The 18,349-nt window shown below is 42.7% G+C and overlaps 1 protein-coding gene across 4 annotated transcripts in view; it reads right to left on the bottom strand.

Annotated features, from left to right (window-relative positions):
- Window positions 1-3,509: 3,509 nt before the first annotated feature.
- Tubgcp5 (tubulin gamma complex associated protein 5) overlaps window positions 3,510-18,349 on the bottom strand; it is a 55,230-nt gene continuing 40,390 nt past the window's right edge. For 3 of the 4 annotated variants that reach the window (XM_026789117.1, XM_005366919.2, XM_026789118.1), the window contains exons 15-23: window positions 17,855-18,043; window positions 16,806-16,988; window positions 13,634-13,718; window positions 13,431-13,551; window positions 12,136-12,314; window positions 11,003-11,128; window positions 10,035-10,123; window positions 5,187-5,287; window positions 3,510-4,287 (exon numbers count right to left, since the gene is read on the bottom strand). In XM_026789117.1, the coding sequence (XP_026644918.1) occupies window positions 4,241-4,287; window positions 5,187-5,287; window positions 10,035-10,123; window positions 11,003-11,128; window positions 12,136-12,314; window positions 13,431-13,551; window positions 13,634-13,718; window positions 16,806-16,988; window positions 17,855-18,043 (1,120 nt within the window). In that variant the 3' untranslated portion in view covers window positions 3,510-4,240. Of the gene's footprint in view, window positions 4,288-5,186; window positions 5,288-10,034; window positions 10,124-11,002; window positions 11,129-12,135; window positions 12,315-13,430; window positions 13,552-13,633; window positions 13,719-16,805; window positions 16,989-17,854; window positions 18,044-18,349 lie in introns of those variants that run through there. The other variant, XR_003378697.1, reaches the window with a different exon arrangement.

The following is an 18,349-nucleotide window of genomic DNA, read 5'->3' as shown; positions in this document are numbered from 1 at the left end:
GAAAATTTATTCATTTTCTCTTTAAGGACCTCTATCATCTCCACAAAGTTGGTTTAAGGTTATTTTCTTGTGCTTCGGGTGTGTTGAAATATTCAGGGCTTGTTGTAGTAGGATAGCTGAGCTATGGTGATGACATATTGTCCTAGCTGTTGTGTTCTTACACTGGTGTCTAGGCATCTGGGTTTGGAAGGATTGCATGTCTAGGTGCTGATTTCTGAGTTTGTCTTAGTTGGATGGATGTTTTATTCCTTGGTTTGTGTTTCTTCTTTGGTCTTCTGTCTTTGTGGTCAGTATTTCTGGCAGCTGGTGACCTCTGGCCTAGCAGGGAGTCTCTATCATGATAGAGTTGGGGGCTGGACTTCTGGTAGCCTTTGGTCCAACATGGAGTCTCTTTTCCCATCGATGTGATATCTGCCTGTACAGGTGAGAGGGCATGCCAGCAATAATGGGTGGTGGGGCAAGAAGGCTTGTCAGTGGAGGCCTTTGGGATCTGAAGTGAGAGCCTGGGTTCCACAGGCAGGTAGGTCTCTTCTTTGTTCTTCTGACTGCCAGCACAGAGTGTGGAGGGTGGGAAGGGTGCAGAGAGGAGGGCATGGAGAGCACAACTGTCTAAATAAATTAGTTTTCAGCTGCTTTTCAGAAAGCAGAACCTATTGATTCTTCATTTCTTTCATCGGGTTGAACTTGATGTATTACCAAGGGGTCTCTACCTTTTGTTTGTCTATTTGTTTTTGAGACAGGGTTTCTCTGTAGTCCTGGCTGTCCTGGAACTAGCTCTTGGACATTCACTAGCCTCTGCTGAGTGATGGGATTTAAGGTGTACACTACCACTATCAGGCCTCACTGTACTTTTTAATTGGTCACTTTTGGTATTTGCTTTACCTCTTGAATATTTTGCTCACAAAAAGTTTGTTTACTGATTTTATAAACATTTGTGTGACTCTGGATACCTATCCCATATGAGTCTTATATTAAATACATTCTCCCAGTCTGAGGCTAGATGGCTACTTTAATAGCATGTCCTTTACCTATATCTGTTATATGATCCTGGCTATCCTTTAACTCATAGATTTCCTGAGTTTGGGGATTACAATGTGCAGCCCCATACCCAAGTCTCAATGCTTACTTTTATAATTTCACATGGCAGCTCCTTTCTTGCTTTAACTTTATGATAGGATTTCATTACCTTTGTCATAGATGCTTTGATGTCTGCCTGTAATCGGCATTGATTTTTGTTTAAGGCATGTGACAGTTTGAATGAGAATGGCCCCCAAAGGTTCAAGCCACTGCTTTACAATGTTCCTGCCTGCCCTTGCAGTATGGCTCTGGTTATTCTAGGTCTTGGTATATCATTGTTCACTCAGTTGGCAAGGTTTTACAGACTTCCCACTGAAATAAATGTGAAGTATGCCAATTCTATTCATCAGTTGAGGAACTGATATCTTAGGTATAAATATCTTAATTCATAAATGTAGTGTTTTTCTGTGTGGCTTAAAAAGTTTTTATTTGAAAATATGCAAAAATAGAAAAAGGTTGCAATTTGTTCAATTCAATATTATATAAGGAAGCATAACTGTTGGCATCCTATAATTTATACTTCTCAGAGACAGTAGGTTGAGTGAAATAGGGGGTATTACAAAACTTACTTAATGGTTTTGGGTGTTCTGTCTGCATGTCTGTGAATCACATGTCTGTGGAGGCCAGATGGGGGTGCGGGGTTCATCAGGACAGATAGCTGTGAATGTGAGACATCACGTCAGTGCTGGGAATCAAATGCAGTTCTTCTGGAAGAAAAGTCAGGCTCTTAACTCCTTAGTCATCTCTCCAGCTCCAAAAAATATATAGTTAGTTCAATTACACAGAATGATATTTTGTAGTTTTCAATATAAAGGCAACATACACACAAACACACACACACACACACACACACACACACACACACACACACACACACACGTGGATGTTATTGAAAGTAGTCCTGCAAAACTGGAATTTTTCAATGTCATATTTAATTATGTTGTTTTAATTTGCCAAAATCCAAACATGGGGCTATTGGCCATTGGTCACAGTGTTTGCCAAGCATGCATGAAGCCCTAGAGGCTTGACCCCCAACCCCAAACAGAAAGACTGAAAGAACACCAGGCAACCTAGTGTACCCACTCACTAGAGTCTATAAACATGATCTGACTTCCTGCCATATGGAACGTTCCTCTGAATTGCAACATGTCCTCAAAATGGAAATATTAGCCAAGGGAAGGAGATCTCATAAGCCTCAGGTAGGAAAATGGAATAGATGCTCGAAGCATTCTGGAGGGCCTCTAACCATAGAATAAAAATATAGTCTTGACAGCCAGACTATGGGGGATGATGGGGCTGCTCAGCTGCCTGTAAGCTAGTGATACAGAGAGCTCCAGAGCCACAGTTTTGGGGAGTGGTCACCCATGGTGAGGTGAGCTTTCAGGTCATACAGCTACCACACCTTGAAGTCAGAGAGGTCAATCTACCTCTGCCTTCCAAGTGTTGGGATTAAAGGTGTGTATCACCACACTCAACTACTCTTTCTTCCTTTTGTTTTTTTACTTTAAGAACTTTAACTTTTAGACTGCATATATTTTTAACATACTGTAAATCATTTAAAGGTTTGTTTTTGAATCTCTTTACTGTATCTCTCTTTTTCTGACCACATGAGCCTTTAAATTACTGAGCAATATGGGTAGGATTAAAGCCGTGGCTTTGCTGGCTAGATCCAGCCCATTCCTTAGCTTTCCAGCCTCATGGCAAAGGTACCAGCTGTAGCCATGTTTATCACCACAACTCTGTGATGTTTCAAGGTCCCTGCCAGCAAGCAAGCTGCAGCATTATGTCCACAGACAACACTCAAGTCCTCTCTCTGTAGTCGGCCCTCCTGCCTCAAACAGAGTTTGCCCTGGCAGGATGCATTTTTAAATGGCGCAGCTTTTTTCCTGACACAGCTGAAAACCAAAAAGCATGTGTTCAGCTTTTCATCAACACTGTTTTAAGTGTTTTGAGCTGCAGGGTTTTGCAGCCAAAGCTGAGTCAGGAAGCCTCTCTTAGATGAGAGAGCTTACTTGCCTCTAGCAGGCAGAGCAGACCCGAGAAATTGCTGTTACCAAGAAGACATGCTTTCTCAGGCTTTACGTGGAGTTCAGTCATCCACGTCTGGGCGCCATTCTGTTGAAGGAGCTGCGGGCTGCGTTCCTGCCACCCAGCTCCCTGCCGCCTGGCTAGTTTATACCCTGAAATAACACACAAACTGTATTCATATAAACACTGGTTGGCCCATTTCTGTGTGTAGCACCACGAGGTGCCCTTACCAGAAGATTCTAGCCTACGTCCATCCTGGGTCAGAGCTTCATCGCGTCTGCCCTGGAGAAGAGCAGGCATGCTGTCTGTGCTCACTTCCCTTCTTCCTAGCATTCTGTTCTGTTTACTCCACCCACCTAAAGGCTGGCCTATCAAATGGGCCAAGGCAGTTTCTTTATTAGCCAATGACCTTCCTCCATCGCTATATAAGCTTATATAAGCTTAGGTTCAGTTATGGGTGGATGAGGACTGTCAGTTTGACTTAGCTGGCTAGAGTTCAGTTCTATATCCTTACTGAATTTATCTGTCTACATTATTCATCTGTCCCTATAGAGTGTCTACTGAGCAACACAAGAAAAATGTGGAAAACTAAATGTAGACATAATTTTATTTGACATAGTATATACATCATTAGATATTATACACATTGATACATGACAGATGGCCATAGTAAAATTGGGATTGTACACTGATATTAGTTATTTTCCTTTGGGACCTTTCTGTGCACATAAAAGCTTAAATACTTCAAGGACAGTCAAATCTAGGACACCTTTAGGGACGGGTAACTGTAAAGCTTACATGGCAATCTGCTGCCCTCTCATTGCTTCCGGGCACCCATATGCACATGGTGCACATATGTATAAGCAGGTGAATACTTTTATATATAAAATAAAAATAAAACAAATGAGAAAATAATCTACTTTTATATAATACCTATATATAGTGCAATTAGATACAAAACCTTATATATATAATTCTACATACTTGCAAACAATCTCTAGAGAAAATCCCTATAATTCATTTGTCTAGATAGGATAATAAATAAAAACAAAAAGACTTTTATTTCTCAGCTGCAAATGGTGAAAATGTACATGGACAATGATGAAGTCTAAGGTACTTGTTACGTTAGAGATATTTAACTTTGCTCCATGCCGGCCATGAGGGACAGTGCTAGAGATTCCACTGTGGGAAGAAGAAAAAAGGTTAAAAATTAATTCTAAATTTGTTTAAATGTTTAATTAAGGCAGTGAATTCAAAAATTAAAGTGTTTAAAGATCTATTATAGTTTTAATTAAAACCATCACTTGTTATTATAAATGGCACTTCAGAGTTTTAAATGTTGACTCATTTCACTGAGCAGCACAACCCAAGAGAGCTCCTAATGCAGTATCGTATTCTAATCTATGGGCGAACATGAACAAATGCATAAATGTTACCGCTCAAGCAGGCAGATCACAGCTCACATCTGGCTGTGTATTGCAGTCAGAGTACACACAAATGGAGAAGAGATTCAAAGTACATACAGTCTTTACTAAAAAAAAAGGGGAGAGCGTGGATGCAGACACCACTTAGTCTGTCTCCACAGCCTAAAGCCTCGTCAACCATTCTCAGAAATCGCTCAGCTCCCTCACATCCTAGATTCTGAACTGTAAAACCCACACTTCTTTGCAAGAAGACAGTCTTTTAAGTTCTGAAATTGCTAAGGGTCTGTATCTTACAGTGACTTTGCATGACAGTCAGCAGTGAGAAATTGACTCTCCAAGTCCTACATTTCCATGTTAGGAACCCACGGTATAAAAGGCACACAAACCAGCAGGACCTTCAGGTTAGTGCCAGCCATCTAGTACTTACCCACCCCATCACAGTTCTGCAACACCAATTCAAGTCATGGCTCAGTACTTCCCAGTTTTGAAATGGGAGAAATGCAAACTCTCCATGGGACTAGTAAGCTACTGACACACAGACTTAGTTACAATAAGATTATGACACAGTGACTACAGAGGACGGTGTACTCACAATGGGAAAGGATCCTCTACAGACAGCCTTATTTAAAATGACTACACACAGGACGGTGTACTCACAATGGGGAAAGGATCCTCTACAGACAGCCTTATTTAAAATGGTTACGAGGAACATGTGGCAGTTTTTAAAATCAGATTCCATTTTCTCTATAGACTCCATCCTAAGGAAGAAAGGAAATTTTGATTTATATTAAATTCAGTGAAACTAGTAATAGACAGGCTATATTATCAATGAAGTAATCTCTATAATCCTAAACCTAAAGATTATGAAATATGCAACATCATAGTCTACATTAGTTTGCATTAGTTTTCACAGATAAGGTCTCATTATGTTGGCTAGGACTAACAGGAACTTAAAATCTTAATGCCTTAGCCTCCAGGCTTCTAGAACTCCATCCTGCCTTTCTTTAATATGAAAAGTCCTTAGGGGCTGTCACTTGCCTCATGTCTGATGCTCTGGGTGCTCTCCTGAGCCACATGAAACTGGGTGTGGTACGCTCTAGTCCCAAGCTCTCCAGAGGCAGAGGCAGGCTGGAGAGGGCTCAGCAGTTAAGAGCAGTACTAGCTGCTCTTACAGACGACCCAGGCTCTTCTCAGCACCCGCATGTAATTGCAGGACTCTCTTCTGCCCTCACAGGCACAGCATGGAGACAGTGCTCAGACGTGCATATAGGCCAGACTCCCAAACACATAAAGTGAAAGAAATAAACCTTCCAAAGTTCAAGATCACCCTCAGTTACGCAGCAAATCTGAAACTAGCCTTGGCTACATGAGACAATGCCTCAAAAAATAAGTCCCTAGGAAAGATTCAGTTAGGATATAAAATCAACCATTTTCTGGTTAGCACTTAATTCTGAAGCCTTGACTAGAGATATTCCCTTTTCCTTTATTTAGTTCTGAATACGTATTTTTACAAGCAAATATTATTTATAAAGTAAAGCATATACTTAGGATATAAAACTCTTAAAATGTGAAATAATTAAGAGACCTTTAGAAAATGGTAAAGTACGTAGCACATAAGACGTTCCATTTTAACTATTTTCAGTGTGAAACTCATAGGCAATAATTATGCTTAGTGTTAAGCAACTATCATATTTTAGGAATGTTTTGTCTATGTGCTTGTATTTGCCTGTGTGGGTGAACATGGGCATAAGTGTTCACGTGATGTGGGAGTCAAAGGTTAACCACTGGTGTTATTCTTCAGCACTGTATGGTTTGGTTATTTTTGTTTTTCCCTCCAGGACAGAGTTCCATTGTGTAGCCCTGGCCATCCTGGAACTGTCTCTGTAGACCAGGCTGGCTTCGAATTCAGAGATTTGCCTGCCTGTCTCTGCCTCCTGAGTGCTGGGATTAAGGAAATGAGCCACCAACACCCAGTCTTATTTTTTTTAAAGAACTGTCTGAGTATTTCCTACATGATATGTTTTGATTAGCCCCGCCTCCACCTCCGATCTCCAGCTTTCCCGTTCTCCCAGCCCTTTCCTTTCCTAACTTTATGTACTCATTTTTAAACCACTTTAGTGGTATATACATGCCACCTTGATTTTTGAGATGAGGTCTATCCCTGAACTGACAGCCAGCATGCCCTGGGATCTGTCTCTACCCTTCCATCACTAAGATTACAAGTGCACACAAGCACATTCTCCCTTCTTATGGGGATTCTGGGGGCTAAACTCAGGTTCTTATACTTGCACACAGTATATATATTCAATGAATGAGCTTGCAGCCCTTCTCAGGAAACAGTTTCCAATACCCAGGGTCACATCAGATCACATTCATAGAAATATGTTCCTCTGACAGGTTAGCTTTTACTTTCATGTCATCAGTAGATATGACTTTGTCTTTTTACATAGGGAAATAAGCAATATACACAGGAAAACACTTCATTCATAATATGCTCATAGTGTACAGGGGTTTCCTCTAAACTGACACATTTCCTGGAATCAGTACTCTCCCAAAGCAGGAGGGGAGATGCTAGGTCACATGTCTGGCAGAGTGGAAACTAGGAAGTTTTCTGCTGTCCCCTTCCACATTACATTAGGTAAATAACTGCTGGGGAAGGAGGCTGCCCAGAGGAGGTGAGCGGAGGTTCTGTCAAGCTGCCTGCAGACCCTGCAGGAGCTCCAGGGAAGCTCTGATAAAGCATTACCCATGTCCTGGTGGGCTCTTCTAAGTAACCTTCATCTGTTATTAACCCTGTTAATATCCCCAGCGTGTACTTACTCACTGTTCACCAAGTTGGACTTGGGTGCATCCATTACTTTGGTCTGTCATGCATTCCCTTTCTGCGGTGAGCAGGTGTGTGTGTGTCTCCCATACAACAACTCATCAACTATCTTTGTCAGTCACTTACCAAGAGCCAACAAGTTTTCCTCAGCCTTACCACAGTATTTACTTAGAAGCAAATTTGATACATTAAAAAAAATATTTTTTTTCAATATGCATTGGTGTTTTGCCTCCCTGTATATCAGTGTGAGGGTATCAGGTGTCCTGGTACTGGGAATTGAACCTGGGTCCTTTGGAAAAACAGTCAGTGACCCCCCCCAACTACTGAGCCATGTCTGCAGTCCCACACTGAAACATGCAAACATCCGTCAACATTGGTGTGCAGTCTCTTTGTTACCCAGGCTAACGTTCACTCATTGGTGGGGGAGAATTGTCTGTATTCTGTCAATCATGTTTTAAATAAATGCTGATTGGCCAAGCAGGAAATATAAGTGGAAAAACCAGACAGGAAGTAGAAATGATGTAATGAGAACAGGAAAATTCTGGGAAGGAGGAAGTTGATTCCTCCCACTCCTGCCTAGACCACTGAAGCAGCAGGATGTCATCTGCCCACTACAAAAAGGTACTGAGCCACATGGCTAACATAGATCAGAAAAATGGGTTAATCAAGATGTGAGAGTTAGCCAGTGAGAGGCTAGAGCTAATGGGCCAATCAGCTTTATAACTTATAGAGACCTATATGTGATTTTCTTTGGGGCTAAACAGTTGTGGGGAACAGGTGGGACAAAAACCTCAACAAGCAGGCCAGGCCCATCCATGTTACAACTCATGATCCTTCAGCCTCCACTTTCCAAGTAGGCTAAGACTTATGTCCCCGCACCAGCTCTGAGGTGCTGAAGTCCTCCCCACTGCTACTTTTGGCTGTCATTTGTTACAGAAATTTAGGAAGCATATGGAGTAGCCATTCTCTCACCTGCCTCAGTGTTACTGAGAAAAGGAGTTTTGCATACTCTGAGAGGACAGCACCAAGCAAGAAAGGCTTCTGTTTTCTTTTGCATTGCTAAGAATGGCACTCAGGGCATGGGCCACCCTGGACAAGTGCTTCACAAACAAGCTACATTCCCAGCCCCTGATTTTCTTCTTGGGTGTACTACTACTGAACATGTCTGTGAGTAATGTGTGTGTATGCCATCACATGCATGATGATATCAGGACACAACTTTAGGCAACAAGCTTTGTCTCTCCCTTTATATGGGCTTGAGGGTTGGATTCAGGCTGTCAGGCTTGTATGGCAAATCCCTTTACCTATTGAGTCATCTTACCAGCTCGCAACTGATACCTTCACATATTTGTGTAAATATACTTCAGATAAGCCCAGGCACACAAACAAAACCTCCAGTCCATCAGACATAAACTTTTATTTCAGCAAAGTGAAATACCATTGCATATAATCCAAAAATGAGAGAGGCTAAGCACTGAAATTTATATTCAAATTAACATATTAAGATAGCCGGGCTAGTAGTATAGCTCAGTGGTAAACCACTCACACAGCACACGAAGGTCCCAAGTTCAACTCCTAGCATAAAAACAGGACAAACTGGAGATGTTCCTGTGGTGTAGGAGGTCCTTTCTATCTATGTGTTGCTTTCATTGGTTAATTAATAAAGAAACTGTTTGGCCTGATAGGGCTGAACATAGGTAGGCATGGTAGACAGAACTGAATTCTGAGAGGAAGAAAGCAGGGTCAGAGATTGCCACCATGCAGCCAGTTGCCAGGTCAGACATGCTAAATCTTTCCCGGTAAGCCAAGACCTCATGGTGACATACAGATGATCAGAAATGGCTTGAATGAAGATGTGAGAGTTAGCCAATAAGAGCTCGAGTTTATGGGCCAAGCAGTAATTTAATTAATACAATTTCTGTGTGGTTATTTTGGGAGCTAACCTAGCCGGATGGTGGGACACAGCCCACTTCAGCCTACAACATTCCTGCCAGAATGGAAGAAAGACTCCTGGCCTCTTCCTGTATACTGACTTTAAGCCATTTGCCTTTCTATATTACACAGGTGAAAACACTCTATGAACACATACTGCCTTTTAGAGCCTACAGACATGGAGGTCTGGACAGCACCCAGTGCGACACCCACAACTCACTTTAAAATGTCTCAGGGAGTGTGAGGGTTGGATCACGAACCAGAACTGGTCACCCTCAGAAACTACTGTGGTGAGTCACACAGACTTTACACTTTTCCATACATTTGGAGGCATTTATAATAAAATCAAGTCTTATACTCTGAGACTGTGTCCTCATTTTAATTAAAAGACCTCATTTTTTTAAAAAAAAACTGTTTTGCTTCTTATAAGAAAACTAACCTTATGCTATCTAGTTTAACTAAATAAATTCTATTATTGGTTGCACATAGGATTCAATTTCAGGCCTTATGTATGGTAGGCAAGCCAATGAACTATACTTCCATTCTTCAAATTACAAACTTGAATTCTTAGTCACAATAGTATGTGAACCGTTACCAGGACTGGGTGTGGACTCTTCAAACGAAGCCTGTCAGAACGGTGCTGACATGGTCACAATATAGGTCATCACACAGCACATAATTACTGCCAAGCTCCTAGGCCTGACTGCTGAAATGGTCACAATATGGGACGTCACATAGCACACACTTACCGCCAAGCTCCTAGGCCTGCCTGCCAGCCTTCTGCGAACATGAGCGCCAAGTTCAGCACTTTCATGATGGCTTCCTTCACGAAGCTGACCTGAAGATCAATGTTTGAGACACAATATGGGCTTGGTGACTACGTTTGGACAATGACACTGATATTTTCTCCTAACTTACATCACAGAAAAAGCACATCACAATGACTGTCTTTTATGTATAGAAAGGTACATGGGATGTCAACCTGCATTCCAAGACGGCACGTGAGCTTTCACTCCTGAAAGCCATTTATATTCATCAGAGGCCGTGAGACACAATTCCCAGTGGTTGTAAAACTATAAGTTCTACATATTCATAATGCATTAGTGCACACCCACTGCCTAACTGCAGACTCAGGTTTTCAGTTCTGTACAACTATGTTTTCTTTAATGTTACTGCTGGTAGTGGGCACACATCTGTAACCCTGTCCTTTCCCAAGAGATGACTGCACAGGACAGCAGTTTTAGAATTCAAAATCCCACAGCAGGAAGATATGGCCCTTTCGCCCCACTGGTACACACCTGTTGTAATAGGAGCACGGGGCTGCATCCCCAGCACCCTGGCCGCCTGCTAGCTTATACCCCAAAATAACAACACACAAACTGTATTCTTTTAAACACTGTTTGGCCCATTAACTCTAGGCCTTACTGGCTAATTCTCATATCGATCAACCCATCTCTAATAATCTGTGTAGCATCAGTCTTACTGGGAAAGATTCAGCAAGTCTGACCTGGCGGCTTGCTTCATTGTGTCTGCCTGGGAGAGGGGAGCATGGCCTCTTTCTGAGGCATCTGCCCCAGAGAGGAGAGCTATCCAGTCTGAGCTCACTTCCTCTTCCTCCCAGCATTCTGTTCTGCCTACTCCACCCACCTAAGGGATGGCCTATCAAAATGGGCCAAGGCAGTTTGTTTATTAACAATGACCTTCCTCCATCACACACCTTTTCTCTCAGCAGACACCGATCATGGATGGTTGACAAATACCTGTAGTGAATTTTAATCAACTGATCTAAATCCTTGGCTTCCTCAACTTGATGCTGAAACTCCAGCCCTGTACTGTGGAGAATCTTGAAAGAGAAAGACAAGAGCATAGTTAGCACTTACCCGTTTGTCCATGTGTCCTGACTGCATGGCTAGCAAGCCCCAGGATTCTCTTGTCTCTGCCTCCTTCCTTAACCACACCTGGAAGTTTTTTTGTTTTTGCTTTTTTGAGACAGGGTTTCTCTGTATAGTCCTGGTACTCACTCTGTAGACCAGGCTGGCCTGAAACACAGAGATCTGCTTGCCCCTGCATCCCAAGTGGTGGGGTTAAAGGTGTGCGCCATCACTGCCAAGCCACAGCACTTTTTATGTAGGTACTGGGGGTTCAAGCTCAATCATCAATGCTTTTTTAGCAAGTATTCTACCAACTGAGCTACCTGCCCTTCCTGTCAGCCTCTTCTCAGTGCAGGAGGAAATTAGGAGACAGTTAAAAGCCAGGTGATGAGAGGGCAGAGCAAACAGAGTCTGACAGAGAGGATAGGACTGCTGACTGTAGGAGCTCGCGGCAGCTGTGGGGCTGACAGACGATCAAGCCCATCAGCATTCTAGCAGAGTGGGACGGGAGTCATGAGTTCCCATATCTGAGCAGCTGTGCACAGCTCATGGATTTTGGGGGAGGGAGAGTCAAGATTTTTAGGAGTTTGGCTTGTAATAGGCCAAACATGCTGTCCATGGATGGTGCCGCCAACCAGGAATGCATGGACAGCACCAAGTGGAGTTCACGTGTTAAGTAAAACTAAACAGGACACAAAGCTGTGGGTAAGGAAGTAGATCTGGGAGTAGTTCAAGGGAGGGACTGAGATACATATGACCAAATACATTGTATGAAATTCTCAAACAACAAAACATTTATTGAAAAATATATTACCATCCACTGCCATGCTATTTTATGATGAAATTACATCTAGCTTTCATTTTTTTCAATCTCTAAGTGTTCTATGGTTCTTCTGTAGTTAGAAAGACATGATCAGTGTTTTCTTTGAACTACTGCCTACATGGGACAAAAGAACCGAGGAGACGGACAGAAACCAACCCTGGTCATGATGTAGTTGTGCAGGCTATTCACAAAGTGCATGAGCTTCACACGTAAAAGAAACATGCGATGGATCTGTTGCCTCAGTGACTCTTTCGGTGCTCCAAACTGGGAGAGTGTATCTTGTTCACATGGAGAGCCTTCTTTTGCTTGAGATCTTTCAGCAGTATTAGCCAGGTCTACAAAATGTTGAAAGGAGAAAATGGGCAGAAAAAGAATTAAGGGAAAGCCGCCATACGACCCCTTACATGAAGAGATGAGCAATGCAGTATCAGCAGGGCGGGAACCTAAAGGGCACATTTGTGCCTTGGGAAGATAAAATACCAAATTTCAAGATGCTGTAGCTGTGGCTCGGTTGGTCGAGTGCTTGCCTAGCATACTGAGGCTCTGGGTTCACTTCCCAGCACCGAATAAACCAGCTATGATGGCACACATCCGCTAATCCAAGCACTGAGTAGACAAAGGGAGGGCAGATAAATGATAATTAAATCCTTGCTATCACTGTTGAGATGCAAATTCCCTGTCAGACCCTTACTCAACTTTTTGATTTCAATTCCTAATAAGTTATTACATTTAAGATAAATCCTATGAGTTCCTGACACTTTATTATTTTTGTGTATGCAGGAGCAGATATTGTATGAGTGAATTGGTGTAGGAGGTCCTTCAGTATTTGTTGCTTTCATTGGTTAACCAATAAAGAACTGCTTGGCCTGATAGGGCAGAACTTAGATAGGCGGAGAAGACAGTACTGTATTCAGGGAGGAAGAAAGCAGCAGATTGAACCAAGCCACCATGAAGCTGCCAGGTCAGACATGCTGAATCTTTCTCAGTAAGTCATGACCTCGTGGTGACATACAGATTATCAAAAATGGGTTGAATCAAGATGTGAGAGTTAGACAATAAGAAGCTGGAGCTTATGGGCCAAGCAGTAATTTAATTAATACAATTTCTATGTGATTATTTTGGGTGTAAGTTAGCCAGGCTGGATGGAACAAAGGGGCCCTATGCTCTTCACAGCAGTGAATAAATGTTCTATGTGTTTGTGTGTATGTACTGGTGTCGGAAGTAGCTGCAGGCTGTCTGAGACAGGTCCTCTGGAAGAGCAGTAAGCACTCCACTGGTGAGCTGCCCTCCATCCCCACACTTCATTCCTGTAGTAGGCTTGGTAAACCTGCTGCCATACTCCTGTGCCAGGCTGGTATTTGTTCACATATAGAAAAGATGAAAACCTATACAAAATTTTCCAGGACCAAAATCAAATTAGAGTTAGTTAGTTCATTGAAATCAAATCTTACCACCAAACAGTAGAACATCCAGGCTGTATTTTGCCCATTTTATTTGCAATAGGAGAAGGAAGACCTGATTATAAATTTTTTGACATTCCACACTTATAACAATGTCCACAGGCCATGGGACCTACAAAAACAAAAATAAAATTTTACATGCACAACTTAGTCTCAATAAAAAACCAATTTTTATAAAAATAATTAGCACTTACCTTGTAGCTCAGGGTAAGACCATCTAAGATATGAACGGGTAGTTTCTTCTTAGCTGTATCAACATTTTCAAACGATATAGATAAACTAAATGAAGAAGTTTCAGATTTAGTTTGTGATAATAAAATTCATATAAAGTTCATATAAGATGTTCTAACACTTTTCGTGGATTCATGGGCAAGGAGCATCCCTCAGGGGTACAACACATGGGTACTGTGACTGAGGTCCTGACAATAATAGTTCCACACAATAACCAATCCCCCTAGAACTTCCATTCAATATAAATATGCAGACAAACTTACATTTTCCAGCACCTCAGAACTAGAGTTTGAACTAGAAATGAATGGCAGTTGTTTTTGGTCCCCCTTATCTCTGCGCCCACTTCTTGAGACAGTGTCTCCTTGTAAAGCTCAAGTTTGCCTCAAGTGTATGGCCATCCTCCTGCCTCAGCCTCCGGAACATTAGAATTACAAATATGAGCTGCTTCACCCAGCAATTTTGTTTTCGGAGACAAGGTCCTGGTATGTATCCAACCTGGAATGCAAAGACCTCCCTGCCTCAGCCTCCCAAATGTTTGTGTTACCCTGTCTAGTTTCCAAGACAGTCTCTGACTGAATTGTAGGCTGCCTTGAGATCCCCATGACTCCCAACCTATGTCATGCAAGATTATAGGTATGTGTGCACCAACATCCAATTAGTTTTAAAATAATGGGTTTTGTTATAAAAAGGATACTTGACAATGTTAGTCACTTAATTAGAATTAAAAACAGCTTGGGGATAGAGCTGGGAGCTTAATTTTCGTCAAAGTCAGGCTAAAAAGACTGAGCCTTAAGTTCAGGTGCTGGCAGAAGGGCTAGAACACTGGCTCCTTGGTAAGTCTCCATGAGTCATGCACCACGGAGTCTGCATTTGCTCAGGTACTAGCACTGCTCTATCTGTGCACCTGGATGGGTGTGAACACTTCTGTGCACTGCTCTACCTGCACACCTGGATGGGTGTGAACACTGCTGTGCACCGCTCTACTTGCACACCTGGATGGGTTTTGCACTGCTCTACTTGCACACCTGGATGGGTGTGAACACTGCTGTGCACTGCTCTACCTGCGCACCTGGACGGGTGTGAACACTGCTGTGCACTGCTCTGTCTGTGCACCTGGATGGGTTTGAACACTGCTTTCCCAAGAGAGAAAGCAACACAGAACAGAAATATCCACGTGCCAGTCAAGAAGGTGTTCTTTCCTCATGTGATTTCCAGGTCCTGTAGTGATCAATCTCGCTACTGTTACTGAGATACTAGCAGATGATAACCCTGATGCAGGTCATGGATGATTTAAAATAGGAAAGCCAGGGAAGAGGCAAAGGCAGTGTGTGAATGACAGCCAATGTATTCCACAGCACAGGAACTTGAGGAAACCACTGTAGTTTTCAGTGGTTTGCTCCACTGACATTCACTTAAGTGCTTACTATGCAGATGATGGAATCTGAGGTCAGCAGAGCTACTTGCATGGCACAGAAAACACAAGGTGAGCTAGTGAGTAAACAGACTGACTGCTAGGCCATGAGAGGGAGAGCACACCATGGAAGAAGGCCTAGGAGTGAGGAATAGCAGCACACATTTGCACACTCCTGCAGTATGAGATGCAGTGTAAGGCTGAACATGGTTTAAGCATGTAAGACAGGAGGCTGCGAAGGTGAAGTCAGACAGTGCAAAGCTTTCTCCATCTCCTGTGAGGCCTCTGTGAGTAATGGCTACTGAGGGTCAAGTCCCTTGTGGTGGAGGCCTGCCAGAGAGGCTATGGATGTCTTCAAGGAGGGAGGGTTGGTGAAGGCTGGCAATAGGAAAGTAGAGGCCACCATCCCCAACAAGTCGGCAGGCAACTCTCCACCCACTCACCCTCTCACTGAGCAGTCCATATCAGCTGCCATTTTTTTAAACATTTATTTATTACGTATACAGTGTTCTGCCTGCAAATGTCCCTGCAGAGGGCACCAGATCTCATTACAGATGGTTGAGATGGTTGTGAGTCACCATGTGGTTGCAGGGAATTGAACTCAGGACCTTTATAAGTGCAGCCAGTGTCCTTAACCTCTGAGCGATCTTTCCAGCCCCCTCAGCTGCCAATTTAACTCACCCCTCCCCTTCTTCCATTTTTGGGGAGTGAGAAGGGCATATATGTATCATGTGTGCAATGTGTCTGTGTATTTGTGTGTGTCTATGTATATAGGTCAGAGGCTAATCACTTTTTACTCCAGTGAGGCAAGGCTCTCACTGACCCTGACCTTGACAGCCAGCTTGCCTTATAGATTCTCTCCCCACCACCTGACACCTCCCAAGCGCTGGGATTACAGCTGGAACATCATGCCCATATGGCTATTTTATGTGGGCGCTCCTCAGGCTTCTGTAGCAAGTCCTTTACCCACTGAACCACCCCCTTAGCCTCTTCTCTGTTTTGTTTGGAGATAAAGGCTGGCCTCAGATTCCCAGGCTCAAATGATCTCGTCTCAGACCTCAAGAACCTGGTTCCACAGGAATTCCCAGCTTTGATTTTTTTTTGTTTTTCTTTTCTTTTCCTTCCTTCCTTCCTTCCCTTTTTTCTTTTCTTTTCTTTTCTTTTTTGGAGACAGAGTTCTTTTGGGCAGCCCTGGTTATCCTGGAACTAGCTCTATAGACCAGGCTGGCCTTGAACTCAGAGTTCTGCCTGCCTTTGCCTGGAATTAAGGGCTTGTGCCATCTCTGCTTGGCTCAGCTTTGAGTTTCTAATCTACAAAGTAATCTGTAGGGTTAAAGTGAAGATAAAATACACATAGTGAAGTCTTCCATATGTGTGGCTTGATCTTTAGAAAGTGAGAGCTAATTTGGGAGTCTGGAAAGCTAGGAGGTGGGCTCAGCAGGAACAAGCAGTTCACTGACATGTCCTAAGGAGTATGTTATCCTTGGTGCTGTTTCCTATCCTCCCCATTATGGTATTATTATATTCCTTTGTCCAGGACAAAAATCGCTCTGCTTAGCTACATCCTCTCTGCCATGAAACACACAAGTCTTTCAATCTGTGAGCTGAAATAAACTACCCTGGACTTGCTTCTGTAAGGTATTTTGGTCACTGGTAATTTAGCTGATTTCTTGGCAAATGGTTCACTTTATACTTCTTAGAGTGAGAGGTGCCCCCATAGTTACCGTAAACTATCTTCCGGATAGCGCTGTCCTACCGCTTCTTGGAGCTGGACATTCAGAAGAGACACATTCTGCCAGGTTTCCTTTTCTCTTATTTTATCGAAAATTGAAGTATAGAAATCATACATGGTATCTCCACCTTCCATCAAGAAAAAATTCCTCATGGCCTGCAAATATTCCACCAACCTTGAAAAGAAAGACACGGAAGAGCACACACGTATATCTCTGCCTGGGCTGGTTATAAGAAAGCAAAGTGAGCAAGCCTATAAGAAGTGTTCTTCTGTGGGCTTTACTTCAGAAGCTCCTGACTCCAGGTTTCTGCCTTGACTTCCTTCCCAGAGGGATGAACTGTTGTTGTTATCTTATGTATATTTCATGTGTGAACACTCTGCATGTGCACTTGAACAACAGAAAACAGCATCACATGCTATTACACATGGTTGTGAGCCACTGTGTGGTTACTGGGAACTGAACTCAGGGTCTCTGGAAAAGCAATCAGGGCTCTTAACCACTGAGCCATCTCTCCAGCCCCCTCAATGATGAATTCTAAGTGTAAGCAAAATAAATCCTGTCCTCCCTAGTCGCTCTGCTCACTGTTTTTATCACAGCAAGAGAAAGCAAATGAGGACACTTAATCTTATGAGCTTTATGGAGATTGCACATGAACAAGAGTAAGTCAGAGTTAGAGCTAGTTATCTACTAGAAGTAGGTTTATGTTTTTCTCCAGAGAGGACAGTTTATGCATATGTTCTGAGGGTTTCTTTTATTTTTCTGGTGTGTCTCTTGACACAGATTCTCACATAATGAATTAGTTACAATATATTTAAACCTTGATGGCTAACTGTTCTTTAAAAAGGAAGACTGTTAACTGCATCTCCATCCTCTAATTGAAATAGACTTTAACGCTCAATCTAGTACTTGACTCTCAGTACCAAAAACAAACAGACAAAACCAAAAAGAAAGATAGAAAGGAAATATAAGGGAAGCAGAGGGAAAACATCCACTAGTAATTAACAACTGATAACTTCCAGAGCTAAATTACTTCTTTTTACCTGAAATCTCTTTTTAAGGTTTGCATGAGGTTTCCACAGCAATGCAGATACTGTCTCTCAATGTGAGGGTAGAGGCAAGACCTTAGCGTTAATTCAAAAGTCTGGCACGTCACAGACTCTGATGATCTATCCACGCAAATGTCACCACCAGCAAACTTCTCATGAAAGTCGCTCTGCTCCAAATACAACCTTCAATATTAAAACATGAATGAGCATTGATTGTGTGAGCTGCTGTTGACAGAATTATAATAAACCAAACCTAGAGCCCCATTTTCGCCTTTAGCTTTAGACTACCAGTTATTACAGAACGAAATCTTTCCCCCAGCACATCCTTTCTGGGTCAGTGCTGGATTAGCCCTTGCGATAGTGCTATGCCGTGAATGGTGATCAGACATGGAGTCATTCCACTGGAGTTAGTCCTAGAAGGATTCTAAGGCCCTTTTTGTGTAATGCAGGAGACTGCGGAGCCTGCCCAGACTTCCGGCAGCGTGTTCT

The sequence above is a fragment of the Microtus ochrogaster genome, unplaced genomic scaffold, assembly GCF_000317375.1.
Source record: "Microtus ochrogaster isolate Prairie Vole_2 unplaced genomic scaffold, MicOch1.0 UNK14, whole genome shotgun sequence".
Lineage (NCBI taxonomy): Eukaryota > Metazoa > Chordata > Mammalia > Rodentia > Cricetidae > Microtus > Microtus ochrogaster.
Note: the sequence above shows the minus strand (reverse complement) of the source record. Positions and strands in the feature narration are given on the sequence as shown.